The sequence below is a fragment of the Ornithorhynchus anatinus genome, chromosome 13 (assembly GCF_004115215.2).
Source record: "Ornithorhynchus anatinus isolate Pmale09 chromosome 13, mOrnAna1.pri.v4, whole genome shotgun sequence".
Classification (NCBI taxonomy): domain Eukaryota; kingdom Metazoa; phylum Chordata; class Mammalia; order Monotremata; family Ornithorhynchidae; genus Ornithorhynchus; species Ornithorhynchus anatinus.
Genome location: NC_041740.1, coordinates 27,445,928 through 27,466,948, shown reverse-complemented (window position 1 = coordinate 27,466,948; position 21,021 = coordinate 27,445,928). Strand labels below are relative to the sequence as shown.

At 39.9% G+C, this 21,021-nt stretch overlaps 1 protein-coding gene across 1 annotated transcript in view; it reads right to left on the bottom strand.

The window, feature by feature from the left end:
* GNAI1 (G protein subunit alpha i1) overlaps positions 1–21,021 on the bottom strand; it is a 64,488-nt gene that overhangs the window by 4,360 nt on the left and 39,107 nt on the right. The window contains 6 exon segments of the mRNA XM_029077868.1: positions 260–413; positions 1,726–1,855; positions 8,580–8,708; positions 10,497–10,654; positions 16,020–16,161; positions 16,267–16,309. Coding sequence (XP_028933701.1) covers positions 260–413; positions 1,726–1,855; positions 8,580–8,708; positions 10,497–10,654; positions 16,020–16,161; positions 16,267–16,309 — 756 coding nt within the window.

Below are 21,021 nucleotides of genomic sequence, written 5' to 3'. Positions count from 1 at the left end.
GCAACCACTGAGCTTCTTGAGGAGTGGGGAAGCATGTTCTGAATATTTCTGAAGGAAAATGATGCGGACAGCAGAATGAAGCATGGACTGGAGTGGGGAGAGACAGGAAACAGGGAGGTCAGCAAGGAGGCTGATACAATAATCAAGGTGGGATAGGATATGAGCTTGCATTAATATAGTAGTAGTTCGGATGGAGAGGAAGGGTGGGATTTCAGTGATGTTGTGAAAGAACAGCTGACAGGGTAGGAAAGTGAAATACCTGCATATTCTGGATAGCAGATGGTGAGAGGACTCCTCTTGATTTTTTCTTCAAAGAGATCCTTCTTATTTAGGAAAAGAATAATTGAGGTGTCCGTAAACCACTTGTTGTTGCAGATGCTGTCAAACAATTTCATGCTCTCGTGCATCCGATTCTGCAATTGAAAAGAGTGTTGTTAATAAAAACCGTGATATCTGTTTAGCACTTTCTTCATGCCAAGCACTCTACTAAGCACTGGGGTAGATACTAGTCAATCAGAACTCCTATGGGGCTCACAGTGTAAGTACGAGGGAGAATAAGTATTGAATCCCCATTTTGCAGATGAGGGAATTGAGGCATGAAGAAGTTAAGGCATAGAGCATTAAATGCATGCAGATGAGAATAACATTTGTATTAACTATGAAGTTCACATCTGCCACGGACAGACCAAAAGAACGTCATCACTCCAGTTGCCTTAGCAGTCCTGATCATTTCTCACTCAGTCAGCATTAAGGAGGACTTATGAGAAACCTGAAATGCAGCCTATCAATTAGGTGGATGGATTTATGTAGGAGTTACCAGAGCAATCTGGAGGTTGGCCTAGTGGATCTTGGACTCCCAAAAGTTAATCCCTTCTGCACAATGCAATCCTTGCTAACCTCTGCCTGGTACTGAATGTTAGGTTTGCCCCCACACTGAATCAGGCAAAAGGCTGAACTTTCCTGAGGAAATTATCTCTAAAAATTATCCCCGGTCTGTTGAGGAATAGCAAATATCTTTGAAATCCCATCAGAAAATGAATAATGAATGGGATTTTTAAACCTCAATTGAACTAAAGAGTGTTTCCAAAAAATAATGAGTTTGATTCACCCACATTTACTCAGACATTAAAGTTTAACATATTAGAATCCTATGGGATTCAGGGGGCAAAGTAGAAAGGAGTGATGATAGGCATGGTATTTGTTAAGCACTTACTATATGCCAGGCAGTGTCAAAGCCCTGGGGTAGTACTGGATCGCCAGGTTGGCACAGTCCCTGCTCCACACAGACCTCACAGTCTTCATCCCCACAGAGAGGTTAAATGACTTGCCCAAGGTCACACAGCAGAGACGTGGCAGACCTGGGACTAGCACCCAGGATTTCTGACATCCAGCACTATGCTCTTTCCACTAGGCCAAGCTGCTTCTCAAATGAGCTCAAAACTCCTCTGTGCCATTCAAACTAAATGGTTGAATACAAGTGACCTTTAAAATATAGGAGAATCAAACGGCACACTTTGCTGTCTTCATGTCCATTTAAAAAAGTCTGAATGCAAGATAAGGGAGCGCCAAACTCGGATGCAATCAAACTAATAGTGCTTCCTCCACAAGGCAGAGTAGTACTGAGCCTTAGGCGCTGCCCTCAAATGGTACAGTTTTGAGAAAACCACTTTGCGACATCCAGACTATTCCTCCCTTTCCCAATTCTTTACATAATATTTCACTTGCCATTTCTTCATCTTCGGCTAGAACCAGGTCATAGTCACTAAGAGCGACACAAAAAATTATCGCAGTGACTCCTTCAAAGCAATGGATCCACTTCTTCCTTTCAGATCTCTGACCTCCCACATCAAACATTCTACAAAAGAAAACACATCACATTATAAAACAATAAAAGATGAGCCCTCTGAATAATACCATCAGGTAAATACCTACAAACCAGCTGGAACTGGAGGTAAAGAGGCCAGAAAAGAGAAGGGAGGGTAAAAGGAAGTGAGAAAGGGAGGGGGGCATGGAATGAAAATCAAAATCATACTATAAACAAAGAAAGCTTTGAAGAGAGAGGGAAGAGGAAAGTCATTTTGATATTGTCTGAAATTTCCCTCGACTTAATAACTTGACAGATGGGATTGTTGTTTTTTCAAATTCTAACTCCAACAATTCATTCTCAATCATTAGTATTTACTGAGCACTTACTGTGCTTGGGAGAGTTGCCCACAACACAAATGGAAAAATTATCCAAAAAGGAAGAGCACAATCATCTAATTGATTTGAATTATCTGAACTACACACCTAATAATAGAAATAAAAGTATATGGAAGCAGTAAGGCCTGGTGGAAAGAGTATTGGACTCAGAGGTTCTGGGTACTAATTCCAGCTCTGCCAATTCAGTGCTGTATGAATATGAGAAAGTCACAACTTCCCTGGGACTCAGTTTCCTCTTCTGTAAAATGGGGATTACATCCTACTCCCTCCTAATTAGACTGTGAACCCCATGTGGGACAGGGACTGTGTCCAACTGATTATCTTGTACCTATCCCAGTACTTAGTACAGTGCTTGGCACACCAAAAGCACTTAAATATAATTATCAAAATTACTATTATTAGGGTGCTGTTGCTAGAGACTTAACTACTCATGTGGAAATGAAACTATTCATGTGGAAATGACCTTGAACTTTTCAGAAGTTTCCTTTCTAAAATGTACTACAAATGCAGAAAACAAAAAACTTCAGTGGTTGAGCAAGGGGTTGGAGAAACCACCCTGATAAAGATATTTTACGTATCAGATACAGTTGAGGGAGTGGTGCATTTCATTTTCTGTGTCAGCAGAGTTGAACACAACTCAGTAGACATGAGAAAAACTATTCTTATGCAACCAAATGCATAAACCAATGCCAAAATGCCCTTTCATGGAAGTGGTAAACTTCGAAACCAAACTGGTAGTAGTAGTAATGGTATTTATTCAGTGCTTACTGTGTGTACTGCACACACAAGTGCAGGGTAGAGCACTGTACTCCTTATTAACTCATTTAAAGTTATGTACACTTATTGCAAAGGTACTCAGTTTATATGAATTAAGGACATGGTGTATGGAGTTACACTCTGTCAAAATATTCAATCATCAGGAAGAGAAAAAGGAGTTGAGTTCTGATGGCTCTGTCTGACTTCCAGGTACTTGAGCTTGCACTAGTACTAGTACTAAGCACTAGGGCAGATACAAGCAAATCGGGTTGGAAACAGTCCCTGTTCCAAATGGGGCTCACAGCCTCAATCCCCATTTTACAGATGAGGTAAGTGAGGCACAGAGAAGTGAAGTGACTTGACCAAGGTCACATAGCAGACAGGTGGCAGAGCCGAGATTAGAACCCATGACCTTCTGACTCCCAGACCCAGGCTCTATCCACTATACGATGCTTACATATCAATCTATGGGCAGTGACCTTTTAGGGCAAAAGAGCTCACGGAAATAAAACTTCAGGGGAGTTGTTGTTCGAAGAGTCGCTCAGACAGTTTCAACACAGTTTAAAATAGGTTCACTGCGAATCTAGTGGTTTTAAGTGCCTTATCCATCAGTCTATGCGGTGATGACTTGTTCCCCCAACCTATACCCTGGTCTGAATTAACCTCACCCCCTCTCCTGGGCCCCAGGAGTGCTGAGTGTTGTGGGTTTCCCACATGACATCATGGCATAGCACTGGGCTTAGTGCATGTGATGCTGTCACTGCTCTGTGCAACAGCTTCAGAGCCAGAGGGAAGGAAAAAGGAAGGGGAGAAAGGAGAAGGGAGAGTATAGGAGGCACCCAAGTAGTAGCTCCTGACCCCCAGCTAGCCAATATGTAACCAAAACCAGGGGCTCACATTTCAAATGAGCTACAAAAAACACTAAAAACAGGCCAGCTTACAATTATGCCTAAATTGGCAAGGGAATCACGACTAAAACGTACTATGAAATCTGCCTCACCCAGGCAAATTGAAGGAAGCATTACAATGCACTTCCTGTTAAGCACCATTGCTCATAGCCTACTTTAGAGCAGGACAATACTTGCCCAATGATGACATGATAAAACACTAGAAAATCCACAGGGTATGAAAGAATGATCTTTTGCATATGAGTATGGAAGCTTCCCACAAGTGTCTAACTGATAAAAGTTTTACAGGAAAAACACTAAGTCAACTCTATTAAATATTTCCAAATTTGCACTCCATGATACAGCAATTTTGGGGTGCAGCTCCAAAGATGCCCCAGATAATCATCATATTTACTGAGTGCTTACTATGTGCAGAGCGTACAATGTATCAGAGTTGCTGATACTCCTGATACGTCTCAAAAGACTAAAAAGGGCAATGTCTAGTAAAATTCGACAATGTACAACTAAGACCTACAAAATACTAAGCAGGAGTCAATAGACCAGGGCTTTGCTGATCCAAGATAGTCCAAGAGTTTCCCAAGGAGGTCTCAGAAAAATGACTTGGGAGTTAAAATGAAAATCCCTAGGCCACAGTCAACTCCCTGAAATGCACTCAAAAGTGGGTGGCACACCCTAAGCGTAGAGCCGTGTGGGCTTACTGTCATAATTGTCAGGCCACTACAGTCAAACTCAACTGCTTGTGACGGTCAGCTCCTCAAGGGCAGGGATCCCATCTTCCCTGTGTGTCTGTCTCCTCCTCTACACTGTCAGCTCGTTGTGGGCAGGGAATGTGTCTGTTACACTGTTATACTGTACTCTCCCAAGTGCTTAGTACTGTGCTCTGCACAGTAAGCACTCATAGGATTGACTGACTAATCAGCTATGCAATCAATGATTTAGTCTGATCATCCTATTTGTACATATTATGTCTACCTAGACAGTAGACCATAAACTCCTTATAGGCGGGGTACATGGTCTTGTGCTTCTATTGTATTTCTTAAGGGTTTAATACACTACAGTGTGGGTACTCAATAAATAACAATGTGGGTACTCAATAAGTACCTATACTATCACCAGTAGGTTCTCGGTAAATGCTTTTGGTGCCAATGTTCTAGAAAGAATTTGGAACTGGAATGAATTATTGGCCATCGTGACCTGAAATGTCCTAATTATTGTCTTTAAAGGTCATTCTTAAAAGTAGTTGTCACCTGAGAGCTGTGAGGCTTATCAGTGTGAACTCTGGAAAACCCAAATATTGTGAACCATTGGCAAAGGCCAAGTACCAGCCCACTGATGACGATGCAGAGAGACATGTTACTTTTTAACATGCTCATTTTGGCTATGTGAAAATGATTTCTCTAAAGAAATATACATTGTCTCTTTTGGATTTCTTAATGTAACATCTTCTAATAGCCTACTAAAGGCAACCCACCCTTGGAGTCAGCGTGTGGGAAAATCATTTTTGGTGAAACAATTTCATGAAACTTGATATTATCTATTTGTAGGACCTGCAGGGAAAGCACTCAGCCTTCACTGGAAATTTCCACTTGGCAATAAAGGAGATTTCCTCTACATAAAATGGCCTCTAATAGTACAAGTGGCAAGTCTCTGCAGTGATTTTTTTTAATCTAAAACTTTAATCAAGGAAACAGATGAAAAATAAAAAACAAAAACAATGATGGGATACTTCTGGAGAATGAATGCAGACACTACTTTCTCTGTATATTCAAGAACTTCTGAAGAAGAAGATTTTAAGGCAGTCAAATCTATCTCCTAACTGCAACTCAAGTATTATAAACTGAATTACTCATTATTTAGAGAAAGAATGCAGTGGTTTCTTGTTGAGCTATCAAATACCTATAACTTCACAATTGGAAAAAAGCACCAATAACAAGACAAAAGATTCAACTTTTGTAGACAGAAAAGGCATGTCACCTATCTCTGCAACAATTCAAATTGAGATGATTATAAACTAGAATTCATATGGAGTTCTAGGGTGTACTGATCAGATATAAGAAGCAATTTGAATATGCCTGGAGATTTGTGGGGGTGACAATTTTTTAATCCCGCATTAAAAAGTCTTTTATGAAATTAGTACATTCCATCCAATTTCACACTGACTTGGACAGAAACTCCTAAAGACCTTCTATTAAGTATTGAGAATGGACCTTAGCCTCGTCTAAAGAATGTCAACAGGTGTTTTCTGAACATATTCTACATCATCTAAAAAAAAAATCTGGTCATCAAACTAAGTTATATTACAAGACTGAATCAGGCAATCTCTCCATATCTTAATCTCACAACCGCATCTTTCTGCACCTCCTGATTGAAAAAAGTGAGGGTTTTAAAAAGTTTTGTAAGGACATACAAAATCATGTTAAGGGATACACACAAACCTGGGTGGTGGTGGGAGGGTAAAGCAGAAGAGAACCACAAGTAGGCAGGCCACCTTAAAAGCAAAAACGTGGCTCATCATTAATGACAATTTCTAGCCTTGTACAAGCCATATAACCCAAAAGACTGAAGATGGCCCCATCTTCATCATAGGCAAGGAGAAAACCAAGAAGAGACAGCAACATTTTAATATTCCACTACTGAAAATGAGGTCTCTCAAAATACAGAAATCAAACATGTGAAGATGTGGCACTTGTCCCAACTGCTATAGAACTACTGGGGAAGTCAATTTATTCATTTATATTACTGTCCGTCTCCCCTTCTAGACTGTAATCTCCTTGGTGGCAGGTAACATGTCTATCAATTCTGTTATACTGTACTCTCCCAAGTGCTTAGGGCTGTGCTCTGCATACAGTAAGCAGTCAATAAATACAATTGATTGATTGGTGTTTATGGTATTTGCTAAGCAATTACTATGTATCAGGCACTGTACTTAGTGCTGGAGTAGATACAAGATAATCAATTCAGATTATCTTGTCCATGGGGCTCACAGTCCAAGTAGGAGGAAGAAAAGGTATTAAATTCCCATTTTGCAGATGAGGAAACCTAGGCAACGAGACATAAATGACTTGCCCAAGGTTACACAGCAGACAAGCTGCGGAGCTGGGATTAGAACCCAGGTCCTCTAACTTCCAGGCCCATGCTCTTTCCACTTGGTCATACTGCACTGCTTCCCTGAAATTAATTGAAAGTACCTGGGCCTGATGGCCTAACTCTATCGTCCTGCTCATTCTTTCCCTTACCGTATGGAAGAGTGAAGAGATGCTACAGAATTTCTTCTAACTCTACTGAACTCTACCAAGTGCTTAGTACAGTCCTCCTGTACAAAATTAAGTGCCAGTGAATACTACTGATTTATGGAAAGGATTGGACACTCTTACACCCTCATCAATCAATCAATGGTATTTACTGAGCTTGTGCAGAGCACTGTACTAAGTGCTTGGAAGAGTAGAATGCAGTAGAGACAGCAAACAGTATTCCTGCCCACAGTAATACTTATGGCACTTGTTAAGCACTTATGTGCCAGGCACTGATATAAACACTGGGACAGGTACAAGATAATAATAATAATGTTGGTATTTGTTCAGCGCTTACTATGTGCCGAGCACTGTTCTAAGCGCTGGGGTAGACATAGGGGAATCAGGTTGTCCCACGTGGGGCTCACAGTCTTAATCCCCATTTTACAGATGAGGGAACTGAGGCACAGAGAAGTTAAGTGACTTGCCCACAGTCACACAGCCGACAAGTGGCAGAGCTGGGATTCAAACTCATGAGCCCTGACTCCAAAGCCCGTGCTCTTTCCACTGAGCCACGCTGCTTCTCTAAGATACAAGATAATAGGGTTGAACATAGTCCCTGCCCCACACAGGTCTCACAGTCTTAATCCTTATTTGAAAGATGAGGGAACCGAGGCACAGTGACTTGCCCAAGGTCACATAGCAGATAAGTGGGGGAGCCAGGATTAGAACCCATTACTCTATCAGCCTCCTTGCTGACCTCCCTGCCTCCTGTCTCTCCCCACTCTAGTTCTTACTTCACTCTGCTGCCTGGATCATTTTTCTACAAAAACATTCAGCCTATGCTTCTCCACTTGTCAAGAACCTCCAGTGGTTGTCCATCCACCTCGAATCAGGCAGAAACTCCTTATCATTGGCTTTAAGGCACTCCATCACCTTGCCCCCTTTTACCTCGTCTTGCTACTCTCCTATTATAACCCAGCCCACACAATTTGCTCCTATAATGCCAAGCTACTCACTCTACCCTAGATCTTGCCACAACCTCTCGCCCACCTTCTGCCTCTGACCTGGAACGCCCACCTCTTTATATCTGACAATTACTCTCCCCACTTTCAAAGTCTTAATGAAGGCACATCTCCACCAAGAGACCTTCCCCCAGCCCTTTTTTTCCTTTTTTCCACTCCCTTCTGCGCTGCCCTGACTTGCTCCCTTTATTTACCCCCGTCCCACACCCACAGAATTTAAGTACATATCCATAATTTACTGTCTCCCCATCTAGACTGTAGCTCATTGCGAGCAGGGGATATGTCTATTATACTCTCCCAAGTGCTCAGTACAGTGCTCTGCACACATTAAGCACTCAATAAAGGTGACTGACTGATTGACTGACTGAAGGAGCTTACCCTGCTGTCCTTCATATAAAGTTCTAACTCTTTGGCAAAAAAAATGCAGTCAATACTTTTACATACAGTTTATTACTCACTTAAAATGAAGATCCTTGAAAGTAAAATGTGTTTCCACTATTCCTGTTGTTTTCACTCTAGTTCTGAGAACATCTTGCTGAGTTGGAATATAACTGTTTTGTGCTATCCTGTCCAAGTCATTCAAGTAGCTGAAATTTAAAAAAAAATAATAAAAATGAATGTTTACTACTCAAACCCACAAAGGGGACCAAGATAAGAAGCTTTTGCAGAAGGATGGAATCTTGAGTGTGGACACACTATTCAGGATGAGTTATACCTAAGGCAGCCCAAGTATGAGGATAGTCCATAAAATTAATTGGAAAGAGTTTCAAGGAACAGAAGAAATCCAGACGTCCAGGTGCAAGCTCCTGGAAGGCTTTCCACTGCCTTAATTTGATATAAGCTCTGTGAAATAAAAAGTAAATACAGTGGTGGAAAAATAAAAACTATGAGAAGTAAAGCTTTTAAAATTGTTTACCAATGTTATTTATTAAGTTCTTACTATGTACTAAGAACTTGGAGACACATAAGATGATCAAATCAAACACATGGCGTGTTCCATCCTAGAAAGAGGGAGAGCAGGCATTTTATTCCCATTTTGTAGATGGAAGAAACTAACAGGCCAGTGACATTTCCACAGTCAATGGAATTTCCACAGCAGGCCAATGGAAAAGCTGAGATTAGAATCTGGGTCTCCTAACCCCAGTTCTGTATATGCCTTCAATTAATCAACCATATTTATTATTTACTGTGTGCTTTCCTTTAGGCTTCACTGCCTTCTGTCCACCTTCTACCAACTCTGTTGTATTTTACTTTCCCAAGCACTTAGAACACTGCTCTGCATGCAGCAAGCATTCAAATACCACTGATTGATTATTATGGTAATGAAGCTCATGGGTTCCTAAGCAAAGAAGTGCTCAAATTAAAGAAGTCCTTTAGAAAAAATGTTATTGTTCATTAAAAGAACCTTAGCACTTGTCACGAAACTAATATGGACGTTTAGAACATATCCAAGTTCTTTTTCAAAGAATGTTTTGTAGATCAAAACCATTAGAAACAAAGCTTAATAATGGTGTATATTTTGAATTCGAAGATAGAAAATCATAAAAATGCAACTTATTTACAAAAAATTCCACCGCACGTGGAAAAAAGATGGAAATTGAGTTTCAGGTTTTTGTGTACAGGAACAATTACAGAGCTATATATCAAGACTTCAATATAATTAAGTTCCTTTATACCAACCTATCCAATGCCAAGCGCTTAAAAAATACTACCATTATTATAACTGAATTTCTGGGTCTTGAATGCTGAGCAGCTGTCTAAATCTATCAGGCTAAAACTTCCACATCATAAGCCAAATGAAAAATGAATACCCTCACTCCTGTCATCACATATGCTTACACTCTGAGTTTTGGCTAGAATAATGAGACTGCAGAATTAGGGAGCATTCTTCCAACAGCGAGCCTGTTTGGACACAGTGAATCGTAGTTTTAGAAGAAACGACTGCATGCATAGATGCAGAATTAGACATCGGGGGACTTAGAATATAAATTCTCCTTTATGAGGGATTTTCATGAATGCAGCCCCCACATTATGAAAAAAGAACACCATAGATAAGTATCATCTATTTTTAAGGAAAGTGATAGATTAGTTCAATTTTTCACCCAGGGCCTACATCCTTGAAAATGTCTTAAGAACCTATCCACGCTTATTTTTTTCCATCAATCTCTACAGCCACATCCTAGCTCATAGGAAGAAATATTGACCATGCAACATATGGACAAAATATAATAGGGCTTAAAGTTCACTGGAGCCATTTATAGGTTGAGAGATGATATTGTTTTGTCTATCCAGCAATATAATGCTGAGTTTGGAGCACATCTGACTTTTGCATTAGTTACTTATAAAGCTTTCATTCAGATGGTAGGAATACTTACTAGGCTGCAGAATCATTGAGCTGATACTCCCGGGATCTATTAAAACATGCTTGAACACCACTATCATTCCACAACCTCTTGATGACACCTGCAAGTTCGGCTGTCATAAAACCCTCCTCAGCCGCTCCTGCAAGGACGAAGAGTTGCCGAGCATCGTCCTGCTCACAGAAAACACAGAAATGAAAACATGACAATAGGGAAATGATCAGAAGGAAAAATAATAGGAATGCATATTGTCCTCCCTTTATTCTTGATGAAAAATAGAAGCATCTTCCATTCCTCAAATCAACAAAAACCCTCCAAAGAAAACATGAAAATTAGAGTGCATTCTAGTCTACTATGTACAGGGAAGTTACAATGAAATGTCCCTTCCACTAAAGATCTTACAACACAAAGCTAGGCATTGGCATATGGGAGAAAGCACTATACTTAGAAAAATACAACTCAGGATAATGTTGTCACCCTTTTTAATATCTGTAAGTCTGGAAGGTGTGGTTACAATTCCAGGCATTTAGAGGGCACTATTTTATGGTTTGTATTGTTACCTTTTTTAATGGTATCTGTCCAAGTGCTTTCCACGTGCCAGGCACAGAAAATTTAAGAAGCCGCATGGTTTAGAGGATAGGGCACAGGCTTAGGAGTCAGAGGGACCTGAGTTAGAATCCCAGCCCCACCACTTGTCTGCTGTGTCACCTCAGGCAGGTCACTTAATTTCTCTGTGCCTCAGTACTTCATCTGCAAAATGGGGAATAAGACTGTGAGTCCCATGTGGGACATGGACTGTGTCCAACCTAATTATCTAGCACATAGTAAGTGCTTAATTAATACCATAAAAAATTAAATTACAAAGTGACTGCCCAAGGTTATTCAGCATTGAAATGGCAGAACCAGAATTAGAATCCATGTCCTCTGACTCTCAGGCCCCATACTCCTTCCATTAGGTCACTCTGCTTCTCATTAGTTACATATGTAACTAATAGCTGGATGGTACAGGTTCTAAACCTTTTTATAAAAAAAGTCTTTAAAAAAAATAACTTTGCCTCATTCTAATTATTATTTTGTAATCTTTTATCCTATACTTTTAGGAAATTACACTTTAAATGAAGTAAATCTTCTTAGCTCTGTCTTGGTTTGCAATCCTTGGGGAAAATCATGGTACACGTTGAAAAGAAGTCAAATAAAAAAATTAAATTTTCTAGCAAAAATATGATAGGGAAATAATAATAATAATAATGATAATAATGGCATTTATTAAGCACATACTATTGCAAAGCACTGTTCTAAGTGCTGGGGAGGATACAGGGTGATCAAGTTGACCCATGTGGGGCTCAGAGTCTTAATCCCCATTTTACAGATGAGGTAACTGAGGCACAGAGAAGCTAAGTGACTTGCCCAAAGTCACACAGCTGACAACCGGCTGATCCAGGATTTGAACCCATGACCCCTTACTCCCAAGCCCATGCTCTTTCCACTGAGCCACGCTGCTTCTCTGCAGAAGCAGACTACATACATAAAAAATATACGTTTGTTACAAAAATTTACAATAACTTTCAGCTTCTCTTATACCATTACTGAAATTTAAATACCAAGAGTAATTTTATGAATTTGGTTGTCACTGCCACAAAAAAGATTTAATCTTAAACACCTCACTCAAATCACCATGTTCACAGTTTGTCAAATTCCTGTCATTCAATTTAATTCCTCAGTTTATAACAATCACTCAGAAGTTTCTAAATCAGCTCATTCATTTGATAATTTTGGTTTGTATTAATTTATTGGATTTCATTCATTAGTATTTATTGAGAGCTTAGTATGTGCAAAGCACTGTACTAAGCACTTAGAATGTATAATTCGGCAACAGATAGAGACAATCCCTGCCCAATAACTGGCTCACAGTCTAAATAGATTTTATTTACCTGAACAGGGATACAAATATGCCTCAGTGCACAGCAACGTGATATGGATGTTTTAGTCAGTCAATCAGTAGTATTCACTGGGCTGAGCAGAACACTTCACTAACTGGGAGAGTACAATAGGGTTTAGTTACTAGATAGGATCCCTGCCCTCAGGGAACTTTCAACCTAATGGACAATTAGGACAGTAAAAAAAAAATACAATACATACATAAATTCTAATGGGATGGGTGTATTTAAAGTAATTTAGAAATTTCTTGAAATCAGTACAGCATACTTGCACAGGACAAATAAAAATGGTGAGTGGCACATTCCAATTTCAAGAATCAAAAAATTTAGGCAGGATGTAGTTCTCCTCCTAATCTCATTAGAAACTGGTACCTAATTACCTCTGTTAAGCAGAAAGTCTAAAATAGCAATCAAAATAGGGACATGTGGAAAAAACTTTCTTTGCTATTTAGGAAAAGAGACATGGTGTAAGGGAAAAAGGCAAAGGGAGAATAAACCTATCAAATATGGTAAGAAAATACTTCCAGTTGTGAAACTTAGCAACATTTTCTCAGAAGCAGTAGTCTATGAAAGCAAATCAACTCTTTTGGAATGGGGAAAATATACTCAAGCATATTTTTCCTTTTTTAGTGAACCCAAGTCAACTGCTGGCAATCCACTACCATCTAGGAGAAGTCCTTTGACATGTAAAAATATAAGATGCCCTTGAGGCTGTGTTCTTGGATTTAAGAAACAAAAATAAAATCACCTCCAGAATCCACAATAATCCCACTACTCCATATATTCCCACCAATTTTAGGGTAAAGTATTATCTATTAATTATGGGTTCTTTAATGGATAATACTTTACCCTAAAATTGGTGGGAATATATGGGAATATTACTTTACCCAGCTTCTAAACTAGCTCATAAGATTGAGTCTAATTGGGGGAACACTGCTAAGGTTTCAAATAGTTGCAAGAAGTCCCTTTGGTTTTGATCATTAATAAGGTTTATTCATTAGAAGCTGTCTAAATCAAAACATTGCAGACCATATCAAAAGTCTTTGCATCAAACTCCAGATGAAACAAGATCTGTCCATCTTTAAATATGGAATCTTCTGATTTGGAGTTCAAATGGGGTAAAATTCATACTTCATTATGCGTACCTTATCCTTAAGGAGGCTTTACATACATGGATACATACATGTAATCTTCTGGCATTCTTCAAGCATGGAAGCATCAGCATCTAGAAGCTTCCTGATGACTGTCAAGGATGTTCCAAAAGTTCATTATGAAATACTTCATTATGCGTACCTTATCCTTAAGGAGGCTTTACATACATGGATTTCATAAAGGTGCCTTTCACAAAGCTTTGATTAATTCATTCACTTTGAAAATGAAGCCAAAGCTCCAACCATCAAGAACACATTTTCTATTAAGAACTTTGACTTCAAATTTATGACCAGGCAATGAATAAGTCTATGAGATTTCTATATGATAATGTGCTTCAGGTGTGACTTTTGAGAAGCTGGGTAATGAGTCTCAAGTACACCCAAACAAAAGTACAGCCAAACAAATCATCTCCAAAAACAGCATTTTCAGGGATTTTTAGTGCAAAAATCTCCGGTGATTTAGGGAAAGCAACAGTGTAGCCTAATGGATAGAACACAGGTCTGGGAGTCAGAAGGAGCTGTGTTCTAATCGCAGTTCAGAGACTCGTCTGCTCTAGACCCTGGGCAAGTCATTTCACTTTTTTGTGCATCAATTCCCTTATAGGTAGAATGGGGATTAAGACTGTGAGGCCCATGTGAGACATGGACCGTGTTCAAACTGATTAGCTTGTATCTACCCAGAGCTTAGAACAGTTCCTGGCAGAGTAAACTCAACAAACACCATAAAAAAAGTATTACCCTAATGATGAGGCCACTGAAATATTATTTTCAAGAAATATCACTACCTAACATTATAGAGATACACGGTTCAGAGAGGCTACTCAACTATGAGAACATATTCCATTTTTCAATGTATTCGTAATGATGATTAGCACTCGTTTTCTATTTGGGGATGGAAAATACATCTTTCCTTGATTTACATACATGAAAACCAAATTAGTTATATACAGGTTTATGTTTGGAAGTAATTTCAATTCCTCCACCTGTGATTTTTTCCCATCTCAATGACCTGTCTTTGCCAGCACTCCACAGCTACGCTAACATACTCTTCATCCATCAGCCTACCTTACACTCACCACAATGCAAATCACTCTTCAGAAGTATCCCTCGTACCACACATGTTGTTGGGTAGGGATTGTCTCTACCTGTTGACAAACTGTACTGTCCAAATGCTTAGTACAATGTTCTGCACAGAGTAAGTGCTCAATAAAATAACTGAATCAACAGGTCCAAATGACCGTATCTATATGGCACTTAACACATCCATTAAAAAAAAAAGCAGTGCTAAGTGCTTATTCAATGCCAGGCACTGTACTAAGCATTGGGGTAGACAAAAGCTAATTACTTTGGACACAGTCCCTGTCCCACATGGGGCTCACAGTCTTAATCCCCATTTTACAAATGAAGTGAGGCACAGATAAGTGAAGTGAGTTGCCCACAAACAAGTGGCAGAGCCGGGATTAGAAACCAGGTCTTTCTGACTCCCAGGCCCAGGCTCCATCCACTAGACCATGCTGCTTCTTTAAGCTGCTTCACTGATTCTTTGATGGAACTGGCTAAAGTTGCAGGTCTTCATGATCTGTAATTTGATTTGCCATTTAAATATGAAGTGTGGCTTTTGGAAACTAAATATGGTATTTCAGGATTAAGTCTCAAAGCCATATAGAGGGCTGGACACTGTCTCTACTCTGTAGACCTTTGTTTTTAAATGCTTAATGATGACACTTGATCTCCTGGTAACCTCCAAAAAGTTGTGCCTCCTTGGTTTTCTTCTAACAGAAGTATGCTGTAGACAGTGGCATTCAGGAACCGTTTTTGTTTCTTTGTCTTTGAGGGCAGATGGACTGGTGCAGTTCCTTAGTTTTAGTTTTTCTTTTCACCCTGGATCAATCATCTGTAAACTATGGTGGGCTCCCCTCCCCTGTGGTCTGTAATCTTCTGGCATTCTTCAAGCATAGAAGCATCAGCATCTAGAAGCTTCCTGATGACTGTCAAGGATGTTCCAAAAGTTTGTGGATCAGAGAAATAATTCTGGAGTTTCCAGAATTAACAGGCTGTCATCATGCCAAAGCACAGAACCTACAGCAAAGGAACTGCAGTGGTAGGATAAGCTACTTACCTCTTACTTCAAAGCTACCAGCCTCAGAGTGCACAAACATCAATTCACCCAACATCCATTCCTTTTCAGTTTTCATTGCCAAATCTTATTCTCTTCCTACCTGACCACCCCCGCTTCTAGCCAGGATTTACAGATGACAGCGGTCTTTCAACTTAATGCAGAATGTTATTGCAGCAAATTCTGAGCAGGGAAATTATCTGCTAATTCTCTTGTATTGTACTCTCCCGAGTGCTTAGAACATACGCTATGTACATAGTAAGCGCTCAAATAATACCATTGATTGATTGAGAGTCTACTCCTCATTACTGTCCAAATTAACTTCCATACTTACCGCCCTAGCCGAGTCCCCGAAATCTATCTTCAACCTTCCCATTGCCCTAATAATAGCAATAATAGACTGAATTGTGTTACTGTAGACCACGGCTTTGTACTGTTTACATTCTTCTTCTGAATAACCAGCCTCATGGATAATTCTGAGAGAGGAAAGAAAAAGAACATTTACTTCCTTGACTGAAAGCATGCATGCAAAGCACAATGTTGCAGACCATATATTTCTAAATGTTTTCATTTGCACTTACTTCATTTGTTTGACAATTGTGCTCTTTCCTGATTCACCAGCTCCTAAAAAACAAAAACAAAACAAAAAAAAAAATCACACGTAGTTGGTAAAGGGATTCTTTCAATTTTTCTCTTTTCCCACTCTTAGAAATGAAAGCTCTTAATCAAACTTCAAAAAAAAAGAGCTCAAAACCAAAAAGAGTAAGAAATCTACTTTTAATTGCCTTGTAATGGAAAATTTGTGGGGGGGGGAGGGGTTATAGAAAAGTTCTTTAGAAAATGTCAAGTTGTGAATGAGCTTGATAAAGAAAAGTATTATAATTAAATGTATCCTTCCACTTTCTATATCAGCTATTTTTATTTTATTTGCTTGGGCTTATGTCTGTTTAGATATTTAAGGGATCTCACTCTACATCATTGGAAACTGAAGGTCTTGAAAAGAAAAATCCACACAACACTATATTAATAACCCTCCATTTCAAGCTTTCCTTACAATAAGAATTGTTTTAAAATGAATAGCGCAAGACTAAAAGCAACGTATACTATTTTTTCTAATCCTGCATTACACTTGAATGCTTGGTCCTTAGACAACATTACGCTGTCTCACGGTATGTAACTTCATAATGTTACCTAATTTGTAATATTTCTACATAATATTTCAGCACCATCTGGTTTGGCCCTTTGCTTTGCCACCAGTACAGCAGGAAAAAAAAAAATCTAGGTGTTCATAGTTGCCCACAAACTACTCGTTTTCAATGCAGGGATGCCATTAAAAATTAAAATGCTATTCGAATGAAGCAAACTAGAAGAGTCAGGAAGATACTGTTCCACAATAGAGAAGCAGCGTGGCTCACTGGAAAGAGCATGGGCTTTGGAGTCAGAGGTCATGAGTTCGAATCCCAGCTCTGCCACTTGTCAGCTGTGTGACTGTGGGCAAGTCACTTAACTTCTCTGGGCCTCAGTTACCTCATCTGTAAAATGGGGATTAAGATTGTGAGCCCCATGTGGGACAACCTGATTCCCCCGTGTCTCCCCCAGCGCTTAGAACAGTGCTCTGCACATAGTAAGCGCTTAACAAATACCAACATTATTATTATTATTCAGAACTTGCCAGGCTTTTATTAGAGTACTGTGTCCACTTATGACCAATCTAAAAGTATATGAAGATGGAGTGAGGCCATAACAGAATGAAGAAAATTGACTTAAAGGAATAGAAAATAGGTTCTATGAGAGGATGGTAGAGAAAATGGGTTTTTTTCACCTAGTGATAGATTGAGAATAACCATCTTCACTACACACACATGCACACACACTTTTTATAAAGATGTTGGACAGTTGTTCTCCATATCTACTGAGGGCCAAAAAGAGAGGGAATGGGATCATATTTAAAGTAGGAGAGACTGTAGTTGGATTTATAGAAATAATTTCTTGACATGGAAACTATAAGCAGGTTTTTAGGGCTTTGAGTTAGAAGACTCTTCCAGTTCAACAGCCTACAGGTATCCTGAAGTCCTGGAGAACTTGATGGATGGGCACCTTTTGTGCTACGGACCATCATTTGGGTGAAACCCTTCAAGATGATCCATAAAGCCATGGTTCATAATGGCTCCTGAATGATTGTCTTAGTTTAAATTACTAGTTTGCCAGCTTTTGAGACCGAGGGGCAGTGCTGGAGAAGAGAGAGGTGATTTTTCTCTGGAGCTAGCCCCCAAGGCAGGGAACAAGGGACAAATACTTGGATTGTGGGGCTGGGGAAAAGACTGGCAAGCATGTACTTTATTACCAGGGCTCTTCCCTGAAACTGACCCCAGTGGCATGAACCAGGGTGGGGTGAAGGCACAGAGCCTGTCCAGGGATGCATGTGGATTGTGGAGGTGGGCAGCAGACCAGACAGAGTGTGCCTTGTGTATCTCTTCCTCAGAGCTGACCCCCCAAGGCACGGGCAGTGGGGAAGAATAAGGAGTCTGTCCAGGGATGCTAGATGGTGGGGGCGGGCAGCGGACCAGGGAGCATGTGCCCTGCTATGGACCTCTCCCCCAGAGCTGACCCCCTTGGCGAGGGTAGGAGGAAATCCCAACCTGGGCTGCCTTAGCCAGGCCTCTCCCAGCCATGCTGGGAGAGTTGCCGTTGCTTCCTCTACCACGCTCATGTCACAATTCCCATTTGGGCAGCCGTGGCCACCCTGAACAGAGAGGAGGAAGAAAAAAACTAAACACCTCCATCCGGGTTGCTCAAGAGGGATTCTGCCCACCCAGGATATTCCCTCTGCCTCCCCCAGCACCAGGGGCTGCCATTCCTTCGGGGGACAGAGAGGCTGCTCTGGGAGGGTAGCAGATCATCTGCAGGGGATGCGCACAGGGGGTGGACCACAAGGCTGGAGTCAAATTGTGTCATGTGACAGTAAGAGGTCAATCACAGGAGAGGCGGAGCCATGTTAGGTCACAGTTCAACCCTCCTACTAGGGATTCTACTACATCTGATAGCACATCCAAGTGACATCAAAATCCAAAAAAATGCCTCTTAGGCAAATTGCGGCTCCAATCACTATATGCTGACAACAGCACTACGGAAGCATATTTCCAAGAAGTGACGTTGATCATTTTAAACCAGTTGGCTGAGTCAGTGAAGCACTATGGTTCACAATAATTCTAAAGATGACTAAGCTGCCACACCAACCTTGACCCACATAGTACTCATCCCGCCTAAAAAATTCCAGTTAGGCAATACAGAACTGAACAGTATTCTTGAAACAGCTTATTGTCATATGATGCCTTGATAGACAAATAAAAGGGAGAAAGAGTTCATCAAGAAGACTAATATTCCTCTGGGACAGAGAATGGGGCCAGTTAATTCCTGCTTCAACCCATGTGGCGAATCTGTGAAAGACTGAGGTCCTTCAGATTCCCAGGTCTGTGTTTTATGCAGTAACCCACAATGCGTCTACTCCGCTGCTTCACTATGTTTCTCCTACATTTCTCCATGCTGCTTTTTTGGACTAGGCATTTCCAAAATGATAATTAACAAAGAAAACAATGTATTGATAACAAAGCACAGGAAATTTAAACAGCAAATTTAAAGCACCAAGCAGCACAAAATCATTACAATGGTTCTGCACTTTAAGAACAGTGACAATAAAGGTTGTCCATAGAGCTTTCAAAAAGAGTGTTATTTCAAATCACAGAAATCATAATTATCAGTTTTACTTAATTTTAAAATTAATCAAAAAAATACAGTTAAAATATTCTATATTAAAGAAATAATTTTTATATTTGGATTCCACAGAGAGCACTTATTTTCTCAAATGATGGTGGTCAATAGCTCAGGAATGATTCAAAGGCAACAATTTAAGCACATCTGACTTTTTAAATATAAAGCAATCCAAGCAAATGCAAAGATTGGATGCGATATTTTATATGAAACAAATTAACTGTATTTCCTCCATCTTGTCCTTCCGAAAGAAATCAAGATGATTTGCATAAATGAAAAGACTTTTAGTCCTAGTAAGATACAAAGCATAACCATAAATTTCACTTTGAATGCCACTAAAACGTTGATGCCTCTGGAATGGAATGTAGGGCTGACGAAAGGATAAATTAATGCCTCTAAAAGACTACACTGCTTTACTACAGAGACTTGTAAGCTCCTCAAAAGCAAGAATCATGTCTTCTAACTACTTAGCACAGGACTTAGCACTGTTTTGCCCAGAGTAAGTGCTCATTAAATACTACTGATTGGTTTTGAGGGAGCATCTCCCCCCTCCAACAATTTAGATCATGAAGGTTAAGGCAAAGGAAGAGATAAAAAAGAAAAAATGGTTAGGAAATCTACACAACTCCAAAGCTAGGTTTTTACTTAGGGAAATGAATCAAATTAATAACCTACAGTTCATACAAGGTAACATCCTTCTCAGAGTTAGTAAACACACTCCCTGTCCAAAACAAGCTCACAGTCTAGAGGGGTAGATCACACAGTCCATAGGCATTATTTCACTTGAAATAATGATCACACCTGAGGGTAAAAAAAAATCACCGGTCAGACCAACAAATGGGCCTATTCTAAGACCAAACAGGAAAAACAGCTGAATATAACAACTTGCCAGAACTAGCATTGGGGATTAAAATCAGTTCCCCACCCTTCAAAACCTGTGGCCACACCCTGTGCATTTTCAGTTTCCTTCCTCCCAAATCCACTTCCCCTATTCAAGGTACACCTTTATCTGCCTCTTAGAATGAAAAGAAAATAGCAACAAAAATGGCAAAAATGAAATGGTCTGTGTGATTCATCTTGAACACTGTATTTGTATTGTTAACCATATTTTCTCCTTGTAAAGCAACCTACTTGCCAAGGGTTTGTGAGCTCTTGAGACATTTCCTTGTTGGAAAGTGGTCTTTACTGTTCTTGTCTGTAAGTGTAGACCCTCCTACCTTGAAGTGCTCTCCCTCTTACTTAGCCCCATGTGGCACCTGATTAATTTTAATCTAACCCAATGCTTAGCACAATTCTTGGCTCATAGTAAAACACTTAAACATCACAATCTCTGTTATTATTAGACCCAGAATGGCGCTGCAACGAACTGGTTAAGTGAGTATAGTGTAGGACTGTTACAATATGTGAGGCGTAGTCTTAGATTTGGAATAGAATATGCTAAAAATAATCTCTTTGACTTTGAAGAAATACTGGTCAATGACTTTACTATGTATAGAAGGATGAAATACAAGTCAAAGAAAGGAAATGTGAAACACTGGGGAGAGCAGTAGTCAGAGAGACATAAAACC